The sequence below is a fragment of the Colobus angolensis genome, unplaced genomic scaffold (assembly GCF_000951035.1).
Source record: "Colobus angolensis palliatus isolate OR3802 unplaced genomic scaffold, Cang.pa_1.0 Scaffold97, whole genome shotgun sequence".
Taxonomy (NCBI): domain Eukaryota; kingdom Metazoa; phylum Chordata; class Mammalia; order Primates; family Cercopithecidae; genus Colobus; species Colobus angolensis.
The window spans coordinates 5,596,252-5,608,556 of NW_012123709.1; the positions used below are offsets into that span (position 1 = coordinate 5,596,252).

A 12,305-nucleotide genomic window follows, 5' to 3' on the forward strand; every position below is an offset into this window, starting at 1 on the left:
AGAATTTTAAGAGTGAATGAAGGGAAAACAGGGTAAAGCATAGTTAAGTGAAGAGAAATATGATCTTACGTTTTAGAGGTGTATCAGAGTCTCTGGACGATGGATGATGATGGTGGAGTGGGGAAGAAGGTCATGTGTATTTTGAGAAAGTTTTCCTTGCATTCTACCTAGATGTAGATCTACCATTGAGAACAACCGATCTACAGATGGAGATGAATTGCATATCCCTTAAGCCATACTTTAGAAATAATAGTATTGTCATCAAGTTTTAGATCGTGTTCTCTGAGAATTGTTTAAAAATTAGTGTTTTTTAATAAGTTCAAACCCACGTGCTTTAATGGGTAGCCAAACTGGAGATAGGGATGACATCTATTTATGAAAGTTAAAAAGCCAAGTAAAAATGTGCTCCTCATTAGGAGGCTGCCCATGACATATATGTATGTATATGGAAGAAGGGCACATGTCATGCCCATGGGTAGAGACTTTCTCAAAACACAGTCTCTGGTACACTTCAACACATGGTTGAACAGATGAATAGATTTTATGTTATAAAGCATATCTGCAATTATTTTATCCTTGAAATTTCAAAAGTAATGTTACTGGCAGTCTATTGGTTCACAAACTCAATTTTGAATTAGCCTATGACCAGATTTTAGTTTGTGTTGTATTATCATAATTTCAGAATGTAAAGTGTTTAATAGATGTCATAAGTTCAAATTCAGCAGGGATTTACAGAGTACTTTTATTTGAGCCATGATATTTTGAACTGTTAAAGAACTTAAATAGGAAAAAAATTTTACTTAAGTCTATAGTCAAGAGGTTTTGAGGAATTTCAAAGCAACAACCACAAATTTTAAAATAAGGACAGGAAAAAAACTTTTTTTTTAAATAAAATTGTAAGTCTTAGTTTAAAAAGGTAGAGAGGCTGTTTTGATTAGTCGGCCTTAAATATTGGGTGAGAGGACAGCAAGAACTAGTGTTTGTATTACATGGGTAGTTCCCATTTTATTATTTTTGTATTTATTAACTGCTTCAGCATTGCTTAAATGCTCTGAGACATTTTAAAAGGGAAAATTACATGCAACAATCTCTGCAATGAGGAAGGTTTTGGCTTTTTGAAAGTCAAGGTATACGTAAATGAAAAACAATAGTGATATTTTTAAGGCCATGTATGAGTAAATGACCAAACATGGTACATTTAATAAGTATTGGGATCTCTGAGAGGGGAGAGAGAGAGAGATCACTATAGGCCAGAGTAGTCAGCCAAGTAACCTTACAGATGCTAGGGACGGTGGATTTTACTTATAAACCTTATAGACACTGGGTTTTAGAGCTATATTCTTGGTTTGGAATCTGATCTCAGCCAGTTAGTGTATGACTCGGGCAAGTCACTTGGCTTTGATTATCATTTATTGAATACCTATTTTATCTAGGCATTGTACTACATTATCTGTATTACCTTTAATTGATTAAACAATTATAGTCCTTTCTGAGAAAGTGACATTTAAGCAAAGGCATGAAGCAAGTGAGAACACAACTAGTGTAACAGGCAAGAGTGAGCAGGCAGCAGCGGTAGGATGGAGTGAGAAGAGAGTAAGCAGTAGGAAATAAAGCGCATGAACTAAACAGGACGAGATCCATGGAGTGATGGGGAGCCACTGGAGGGTTTTGAGCAGAGGAATACTATGATCTATTTAATGTCTTAAAAGGATCACATTGGCTGCTGTATGGATTTTAAAAGGTTGAGGGTGGAGCAGGGAAGGAAATTAGGATGTTGACATGAGAGAGAATGGTGGCTCAAACCAAGTTGTTAGCAGTGGTATTGGTGAGGAATAATCACATTCTGCATTGTGGTAGATTGGCTGTGGAATGTGAAGGAAAGGGAAGGATGATTTCATTTCACATTTTTTAATCCTCTTAAGAACTTTGAAAGGAACTATTTTTGCCCCTATTTATGAACTAGGAAACTAAGCGCAAGGACTTAGATTTTACTTGACTTCAAAAGCCGTGCAGCTAGAGTACAAAATGAGGTGTTACATTCAGATGTGTCTTCACTCCAAAACCTATATTTTTTCTACTTTACCAATAATGGAAAATATCTTGTACAGTGCCTGCAGCATTGTACTTTTTGTTCTTAGTATTTTCTTGTTATTCACAGTCAAATTCTTAAAAAAAAAAATCAAAGTTAGTAGTTTAGAATAATTCACATAACTGCAGTTATTGTTAATTTAATCAATATGCGGCTGTTTTATTAGGATAAATTATTTGCCCACTTTACATATGCTTCAAAATTTTGATACCCATGGAAGTTTTAAAACTGAGAGAATACTGGCATTTGTAAACTCTTTTACATAGATTACTAAACTAAGAGTCTTACTAAAATTAATATTTCTAGTATGCCTAGAAATTTCGTTTTTATCAGTTTATGCATAGCCCATGGAAATTAAATATGTTTATGTTGTATATATCAACTTCATTATGCAAAATATGTTTTTAAAAGCATTTTCAATGCTAAAATCCTTGGACGAAGCATTATGTTTCAAATCAAAGTAATTGCTGTGGATCTAAGTACAAAATATTAAGATATCATCTGACTTTCTTTTTCTTTTTCTTTTGTAGGTGTAAAAGGCTTAATCTCCAGCCTTTAGCTTACCTTTGGCAGAGAAACCAGGAAGATTTGCTCAGAGAGATGATATCATCTAACATTCAAGCAATGATCATCAAAGTAGCAGCTTTGGGTATGCAGCCAAACTATTAAGGGAGCTGTTTGTTGCCACATAGATAATCTCAATTCACTAATAAGTAGTTACAATGAACAAAGAAAACTGATTTAGAATATAAAAATGTGGAGTCACAGCTGAAGAAGTTGAGTAAGCACCTTCCTTGCATGAAGAAAGGGAAGTTTTAAAATGGGCTTTTGACCATTTGCCAAAGTGATTACTAGTAAGGCTTTTTTTTTTTTTAAATATATAACTAGTTCTAAAACTGATATTGTATTATAGTCCTTCAATTTAAGTTGGGTTTTTTTTTAGGGTTTGGAATTTAGGCTTGTTGGAGACAGGAAATACAAGGGTTATTTTTGTTTTGTTTTGGAGTTTTTTAGAAGCTTCTTACAATATGTATTTGACACAAAACATGATATATTCCTTGTATTTTTTAACATATTTTGAATAATGCTAAAATAGAATGTGGTTTTGTTTTTGTTGTAAAAAATAGATAGGGTACTGGTTTTTGTTGAGGTAGTGAGAAAATCATGTTTGAGAAAATGTTATCTGATTAGTTAGCATAGACACAGCAGGCAGGTGGTAATCTGATTCAAGTATGGACATTACATATGAACACATTTAATTTATTTGGAATTGCTATAATTATATTCATTTTTGAGAAACCATAGGGTTTGAGCCCAGTCCGTTCATTTCGTGAACCTGTTATAGAAAATGCCCTGAAGCCTGAGAGTTCCCAAAGCCTAAATCATGTACCTCATTTGTGAGTATTTACCTTGCTGATCTCTGAAATAGTGAGGTCTCGAGCTGTAGAAGATTTTCCAGATACATTCACTTTTTAAATAAAATTAAGAGAAAGAGTACAGACCCCATAATGTTTCTCCATGGTAAATACCAAGCTGCTCTATTCTTGCTGAAGTTGAGGTGTTGTCTTCAGTTGAAAGCTTTACTTAGTGAATCTGTAGTTGATCTCCTTAGCTGTTAAAACGAGAAAGATTGAGTGGTATTATATTATTATTTCTGAGAAAAGGTTGCCGAGCAGCTCTCATGATGAACGATCTCATTATAAATATATTTGTCATATGAATTTCTGGGTGATTCTGTACAGAGTATTCCCTCTTGCTTTTTCTTTGTCTCTCGCTCTCTCTTTGAATTTTCTAAGATTACATAGTTCTGTAATGAAGTTCACGTGACATCTCACTGAAAGGTACACATACTATTGCTTTTACTGCCAGATAGATAAAAGACTGGATTAGGACCCAGAGAGACCTCCCTTATTGAAAAGGTAGTCAAAGAATTTGACCTTATTGCCATCTTTTAATAGTATATGACCGATATTGTGTGTTCTTTCATTTCTATGTGTGCCTCTCTGTAGGGATTAGAGATGGGGAATTAGCTTTATCAAGCCTTTGGGTAAAATGTAAAAACCGAGCAGATTTGTCTTTGGCATCTCAGTAATGAAAATATAGATCTGATTTTAACATTTACAGCACATGGTTTCTACTGACTGCCTATAGGTGTGCAAAGATGAAAGTTGTTCTTTAGAATAATATTAAGAAAGACAGTACTTCTGAAGACATAGAAACATATAAATGATGCAATATAGGTTGCTAAGCCTTTTTCCTCACATTTAAAATTGTCAGAACAGGATTTAAGCCAAAAAAAAAAAGGGGGGGGGACAATAAGACTTTTCTATGGGGGAGAGGGATCAGTAAAATTTTGTGGACCATTTTTCTATGAAATGGTCTTATAATAGAAAAGGGTCAGTCCTACACGAATGCATACAAATATATTTTTTATAATTATGTTACATAATCTTTATGTTTTATAGGCATCAATGAACTCATAAAATTTCTGGCTTCTTTGTTTCATTTTAATGTTTTAAGGGACTCATCCATATTATTGAATGAAGCAATAGTGTGTTCATTTATATTGTAGTATAGTGTTCCCTTGTGGGAGACTCTAATTTAATTAACTTATCACACCACAATTTAATTGTCCATTCTATTATTGATGGCATATAGGTGGTATCCAGTTTGGCACTGTGATAAACAATGCTGCCACGAAGTGGTCATCTTACACATTTTCTGTCCCAGAGCTAGAACATCCTTTTTTTCAGGAAGCCCTGATTTCTTTGAACATGAAATAATATATGTCTGTATGTGTATATCTAATGACTCATGAGTTCATGATATTTCAAAATCAAATTCAAGACAACATAAGGATTATAATAATTCTGTATTCTATCTCTGCCTTCTTTCTTTCACAGTAAATCTTGATTACCAAGATCACAAGAGATATTATTTATTAGAAAATCCCATAATTTGGGGGAACAAAAAGACCAAATAGCAGATCTATTATCCATTCTTTCCAGTAACTGGGGTAGGCTTCCTGGAAAGAAAGAAGGAAGAACTTCTATAATCTTCCTGTAAATATAATTAACAGACCTCATGGCAAAAAAACATACAAAGAAACAAAAAAATCACTAAGAGTATTTACCAGAGGGGAAGAGTATCTTTGGACTGCTTTTAGCAGGATGTTATCTAGTTGCTAAAAAAGAGATAAATGATAAAGGGAAAACATGAAGCCACTTTTACCTATCACTGGAAAACCTCCTGTTTCTTGAAAGATATATTTGTTTCCAAAGTAACTAAATTGATCATTAGAAAAAACTGTACGGGTTTAAGGGTTAGTTTATTCAGTTAAATGGTGGTGTAGTAACATTGACTGTGAAAGGGAATAATGCTAGGACTCTACTTACAAGGTTTCTAGGATTGGGAGATAGGAATGAGGTGATGGGGGAGGATGCAAGTTCACAACTATATATCTTTCCCATTTCATAGATTTTTTTATTAGTTTTCCCTGATCTAATGGTCCTAGGCCCGAGTTTAGAGTTGCACATACCAAAGGAAAGTGTTATCAGTGCACAAAACACAATAGCAATACCATTACCTTTGACAGTGCATATTCTTAAAGGCCTTTAGGGGTGTGAATAACTTCACTCTGTGTAGGCAAATTAAGGCCTATCCATAAACACAAGCCAAGTGTCTTGTGATTCTTATGTGTCAAATCCTGTAATATCTGCCAAGGAGAAGTGCTAACAAGACTGCTGTTTTACTGTCCCTGTGGGTTTATAATACAACCGTTGAGCCAGTTAGCCCAATCGTGGGGAAAAGGGTATGGGTCAAAACAGGTAATAGATGGAAATGGGAGGATGTGTAAGAGATAGAAAGGCACTTATAAGTGAATTCAAGTTCTGTGGAGAGATGTAACCATGTGACCTAACATGGCAGAGCCTCAGAGCTAGAAAATAATAAGGTATTTGGTATCTCTCCTTGGTAAATGCCAAGCTACTCTATTCTTGCTGAAGTTGAGTTGTTGTCTTGGATATCTCTCTCAAATTTGATGCTAACCTAACTGATGTTGAGAGAACACTTTGGATGTGTTTTCTAGAGAGAAGGGAAATTGGTGATGTACAGCTCTACTTAAAGATTCCACCTATGGCCTGTAACCCCAGCAGTTTGGGAGGCCGAGGCGGGCGTATCATGAAGGTCAGGAGATCGAGACCATCCTGGCTAACACGGTAAAACCCCATCTCTACTAAAAATACAAAAAAATTAGCCAGGCGTGGTGTCGAGCGCCTGTAGTCCCAGCTACTCAGGAGGCTGAGGCAGGAGAATGGCGTGAACCCGGGAGGCGGAGCTTACAGTGAGCCGAGATCGCACCACTGCACTCCAGCCTGTGCGACAGAGCAAGACTCTGTTTCAAAAAAGAAAAGAAAGATTCCACCTATGTAATCTAGGGGAATAGAGTGGCAGAGTGCCCCTTGATTACTCAATGTACAGTTCCCACTCATGTCTTGGTTTGTAGGCTATCCAGCTGTCCCTTGGACAACAAGGTGGTTAGGAGCACTAACCCCCTGCACAGTTGAAAAGCCACTTATAACTTTTGACACCCCAAAAAACTTAACTACTGCTGTTGACCAGAAGCTTTACCAAAAACGTAACAGTCAAGTAACACATTTTGCATGTTGTCTGTATTACATACTCTTATAATAAAATAAGCTGGAGAAAAGAAAATTTTACTAAGACAATTATAAGGAAGAGAGGCCAGACACTGTGGCTCATGCTTATATTCCCAGGACTTTGGGAGCCCAAGATGAAAGGATCACTTGAGTCAGGAGTGTGAGACCAGCCTGGGCAACATAAGGAGACCTATCCCTATAAAAAGTTTAAAAATTAGCTGGGCATGGTGGTGTGTGCCTGTAATCCCAGCAACTCAGGAGGCTGAGGCGGGAAAATCGCTTCAGCCTGGGAAGTCAGGGCCTCAATGAGCTGTCTTTGCACCTTTGCACTCCAACCTGGGTGAAGAGCAAGACCCTGTCTCAAAAAAAGAAAAAAAGAAAAAAAAAAGTAAGGAAGAGAAAATGCACTTATAGTACTGTCCTATATTTATCAATACTGCAAATTTATGTCATCTGTTTACAAAATGAATCATCTGTCCAAAATTGCAGGCAACCACAGCTGCAGATCTCAATCTACAGAACGTCAACTTTTTCTTACAATGTCATGACTTTTCTCTGCGTCTTGGGAACACATCCAGCATCGCTAGTGGCAGTTCGTATGGGTCCCATGGTGTTACTCGAGGTTTACAGTATTTACACTAAACCCAATGAAATATATGCAAGAACCACAAGAGATCACTTTTTACTGTAATACACAATTTACTGGAGACAGAAAATGCTCTGCTCATGCAGAGATGATTAGCATCACATAGTATTTTAAGCAGACACTAGCAACACTTGAGCTCACCGCAATGCCAACAGGAGATGGCTACAAAATTAATACAGTAGTAACAATAGATAATAATGGTTAATTTTATGCAGTTATGATTTAATGCTGCATCTTTATGTTTGTTTACCTTTCTCTCACCTGTGAATATGTGTGTGTTTTGGTAAATTTTAACCTTTTATAATAGATTCCTATATATTTTGTGGTAGTAAATGATAAAATACATGAACAGCTACATGTATTTCATGCATTCAAGACATATCTCTCAATTTTTTCAGTATTTCTAGGCTACATGGTTCATATGTTGAGTTTTTTTCAAATTGTCACGAATCTCTCCAAATATACTCATTGAAAAAATTCCATATATATGTGAATCCAGGCAGTTCATATTCGTGGTGTTCAAGGGTCAACTATATTTACCATTCAGATCTCTTTTTTGTTTTGTTTTGTTTTGTTTTTTGATGATTTCACCATTACTAATTAAAGTACATAGATGGAGGATTTGAAACAATAGGGCTTTTGCATTCCTTGTGGACATAAATCAAGACAATATGTTGCTAAGACATCTACCTAGGTATAATGGAGAGCAGGTTTCTACTGCCTGTTATAGCTTGATTTCCTTCTAGTATAGAATATGTGAATGCGAATGGAATTCATTTAAGGGAATTGGAAGACCACCTTGAGGGAGATGGATCTGGATGTAATGTAATGAATAAATATTACTAACAACTCCTGTCTGGAATTATGCAGAGTATGTTTGTGAAAAGCCTGTAACACACCCAAAGAGAGCTGTATTTGGTACATAATATACCAAATGACAATCTCATGGGACTTTTGTGTGTGTATGCAAACTATTTTTCTAAATTGTACAAAGTTTAATGTACCATGGTAATAACCCATGTTGTTGCTTCATAAATATTGTCTCTGCTGTCTTGATGTTCTGAAGGCATTTTTAGTAGTGGTCTTGAGGACCATTACTAATATCAGACCAAATCAGACCAAAATCATGTTCCTGAAAGCTCGGAATGAAAAGGAGTTGCTAGTCCCAATAGAGACACTAGAGGGAGCTCTCTTCCAGGAGACTGGCTGCATCTGGAAATGGCCCTAGAGGGACAAGAAAGCTTTAAATGACTGGACTAATAGAGTATTTAATGGAACATCATATTGGTCAGCAGTGCAAGAAGAGGGCTTCTACTCTTAGCAGGAAAGACTCTTGAATATTCCAATTGCTATGGAAGTTGTTGTTTTTAAAGATCAATGGCCAGCAGTTCTAGTAGCCAAGCTAAGGATGCCCACTTATGGGAACGCTATGATTAGCCTAAATTATGGGACATTGCTGAACAGTGTGACCTTTGTATTTGTCCTCCAATGGCCCAAGTATCACAGATAAAAAGGGAATTTGTCTTTCTCATGCTACACTGATTAGAATTGGAAGGATAAAGGAACGACATTATGTTGTCCTGAAGGGAACTTGTTTCATAATGTTATCTGGAAGCCAATGACTTTTAAACCCTATACGGTGCTATATATAATTATATCCTCAAGCCAAATGGAATCCCGAATTTATTGAACAGTAATCTCTAGTCACTAACCTGGTCACTGTGACTGTGAACGTGCATGAGAAAAGTTGTTTTTGTTGGGAAGAGACAGAGAATGGTACTGTAATTCTAATTGACCTCATGTGCTAATCTGGGCCAGAGTATAGCAGTGAAGGACCTGGAGAGCTGTTCTTGGAACTCTAGCTTGTTAGGCTGCCTGATTACTTCTCTTCTTGAAATTATCAGAAAAGGTTGAAACTGGGTAAGGTGTCCAGTTTGTTTGAGTCTGATTTAACAAGCTAATATTTTGGTTTAACTCAATTTCGTATTTATTTTGTATTACACTATCAAATAAATATCACATTGTATGTGGAACTGTAGAGAACATATTCTTATGTTTCTGCACAGTTAGGACTTTCTGAGCAAATTTTACAGAAACTTGAGACCTAGGCTAAAAGACAACTTTTAGAAATTAATTTATGGCTGAACAGATAGTGAAAACTCCAGAGAGACTTACCTTTCTTGAGGTATCTGTTTACATTTCAAAGGAAGGGTTGAGACCAGGACCTTGGAGACATCTGTTGGATTGTGAAGCTGGAGACACACTAGTTTTTCCCCCCAGGAAGATTTATTTACATTCCAAAGTGTGAAAGCACATATCCTTCTCTTGACTTTTCCAAGGAAACTCTCTCAGAAGGGAAGGGGGAACAGCTGCCTCTTTTTTCCTAATCAATACTCGGATTTATTTTTCCAGACCCCTTACCTATGGTAGATGGAATTACTTGCCAGATTATATCTCTTTCTCATCACCTTGCTCCTGGAGTAAGAGCTGGGGCAGAGAAAAGTCAGAACAGTATTATTTACTTATTATTTGTAAGTAATAAAAATAATATGTTCTGCTCCAGCAAGAGTTCTGCAGGGAACTGTTGTTGGGACTCAGCGTACCAGTAGATATAGATATCATATTAAAATGTTAACAGTGTATGAGACAATATCAGAATAACAATGCTAATGCCACTACTGATTATGTAATTTCAGAGAACAGTTAAAAAGATTTTTTTGTATGTGCTTTTCTGAATTTCCCCTCTCATTTTTAAGACATCTTTTTATTTGTATTGTCTGAGCATATAGCTACTATGATTATACATTATTTTTTAAGTTTTACGGAAATATAATTAACACACTATGCACATCACCCATTTAAAATGTACAATTCAATTTTTTTAGTGTATTCACAGGTTGTGCAATCATTACCACAGTCTAGTTTTAGAATTTGTGTTCCCCAAAAAGGAATACCATACTGATTAGTAATCATTCTCAAGTTACCCCCAACCCCTGCTCCCCTGCTCCCAGTTTTAAGCACCATGAGGACTTTGTATCTTCATATCTTTATAGATTTAAAATGGAATCCTACAATATGTGGTCTCTGTGACTGGCTTCTTTCACTTAGAATAGTGTTTTCAAGAAGCATCCAAATTGTAGCATATACAATTGAGTTCTTTTTATTGCCATGTAATATTCTGTTACAAAGATATACCACATTTTGTTTAGCCATTCATCAGTCCACAGACATTTGAGTCATTTCTATTTTTTGTTTATTATGAATAATGCTTCTATGAACATTTGTGTACAAGTTTTTCTTTGGACATATGTATTCAGTTCTCTTATATTTAACATTTTGAGCAACCACCAAACTGATTTCTAAAGTGGCTGTACCACTTTAGATTCCCACTAGCAATGAATAAGGGTTCCAGTTTTTCACATCCTAGCCAACACTTAATTATTTTCTGTCTGTCTTATAGCTATGCTGGTGAGTATAAAGTTGTATCTCATTGTGGTTTTATTTTGCATTTCTCTAATGGCTAATGATGTTGACCATCTTCTTATGTATTTATTGGCCATTTGTCTATCTTCTTTAGAGAAATGCCAGTTAAAATCCATTCCCTATATTTTAATTGAGTTATTTGTCTTTAGTGAGTTGTAGGTTTTCTTTAATATATATTCTGAGTATAAGTCTCTTATCAAATGCGTGATTTGAAATATTTTCTCCCATTTTGTGGGTTTTCTCTTTATTCTGGGTGGTGTCCTTTGAAGCATAAACATTTTTAGTTTTGACGTAGTCCAATTTATCATTTTTTGTTTTGATTACATGTTCTTTTGATGTTACTTCTAAGAAATCCTTACCTAACTTGATGTCATGAGATTTACTCCTGTGTTTTCTTCTAAGAGTTTTATACTTTTAGCTCTTACATTAGGTATGTGATTTCCAGGTTCTGTCCTTCTCCCACTGTATGTATGTATGTGTGTATGTATGTATGAGTGCATTTTTTTTTATTATTATTATACTTCTAAGTTCTGGGATTCACATGCAGAACATGCAGGTTTATTAAATAGGTATACATGTGCCATGGTGGTTTGCTGCACCCATCAACCCGTCATCTACAGTAGATATTTCTCCTAATGCTATCCCTCCCCTAGCCCTCCACCCCCTACAACAGGGCCTGGTGTGTGATGTTCCCCTCCCTGTATCCAAGTGTTCTCATTGTTCTACTCCCACTTATGAGTGAGAACATGCGGTGTATGGTTTTCTGTTCCTGTATTAGTTTGCTGAGAATTATGGCTTCCAGCTTCATCCATGTCCCTGCAAAGGCCATGAGTCATCCTTTTTTATGGCTGCATAGTACTCCATGCTGTACATGTGCCACATTTTCTTTATCCAGTCTATCATTGATGGGCATTTGGGTTGGTTCCAAGTCTTTGTTATCGTGAATAGTGCTGTAATAAACATACATGTGCATGTGTCTTTATAGTAGAATGATTTATAATCCTTTGTGTATATCCCCAGTAATGGGATTGCTGGGTCAAATGGTATTTCTGGTTCTAGATCCTTGAGGAATTGCCACATTGTCTTCCACAATGGTTGAACTAATTTACATTCCAACCAACAGTGTAAAAGCGTTCCGATTTCTCCACATCCTCTCCAGCATCTGATGATTCCTGACTTTTTAATGATCGCCATTCTAACTGGCATGAGATGGTATCTCATTGTGGTTTTGATTTGCATTTCTCTAATGACCAGTGATGATGAGCTTTTTTTCATACATTTGTGGGCCGCATAAATGTCTTCTTTTGAGAAGTGTCTGTTCATATCTTTCATCCACTTTTTGATTGGGTTGTTTGTTTTTTTCTTGTAAATTTGTTTAAGTTCCTTGTAGATTCTTGATATTTGCCCTTTGTCAGATGTATAGATTGCA

General features: G+C 36.0%; 1 protein-coding gene across 1 annotated transcript in view; it reads left to right on the plus strand.

Moving 5' to 3' along the window:
* DPH6 (diphthamine biosynthesis 6) overlaps positions 1 to 12,305 on the plus strand; it is a 181,409-nt gene that overhangs the window by 95,213 nt on the left and 73,891 nt on the right. The window contains exon 5 of the mRNA XM_011932670.1: positions 2,620 to 2,738. Coding sequence (XP_011788060.1) covers positions 2,620 to 2,738 — 119 coding nt within the window. The remainder of the gene's footprint in view (positions 1 to 2,619; positions 2,739 to 12,305) is intronic.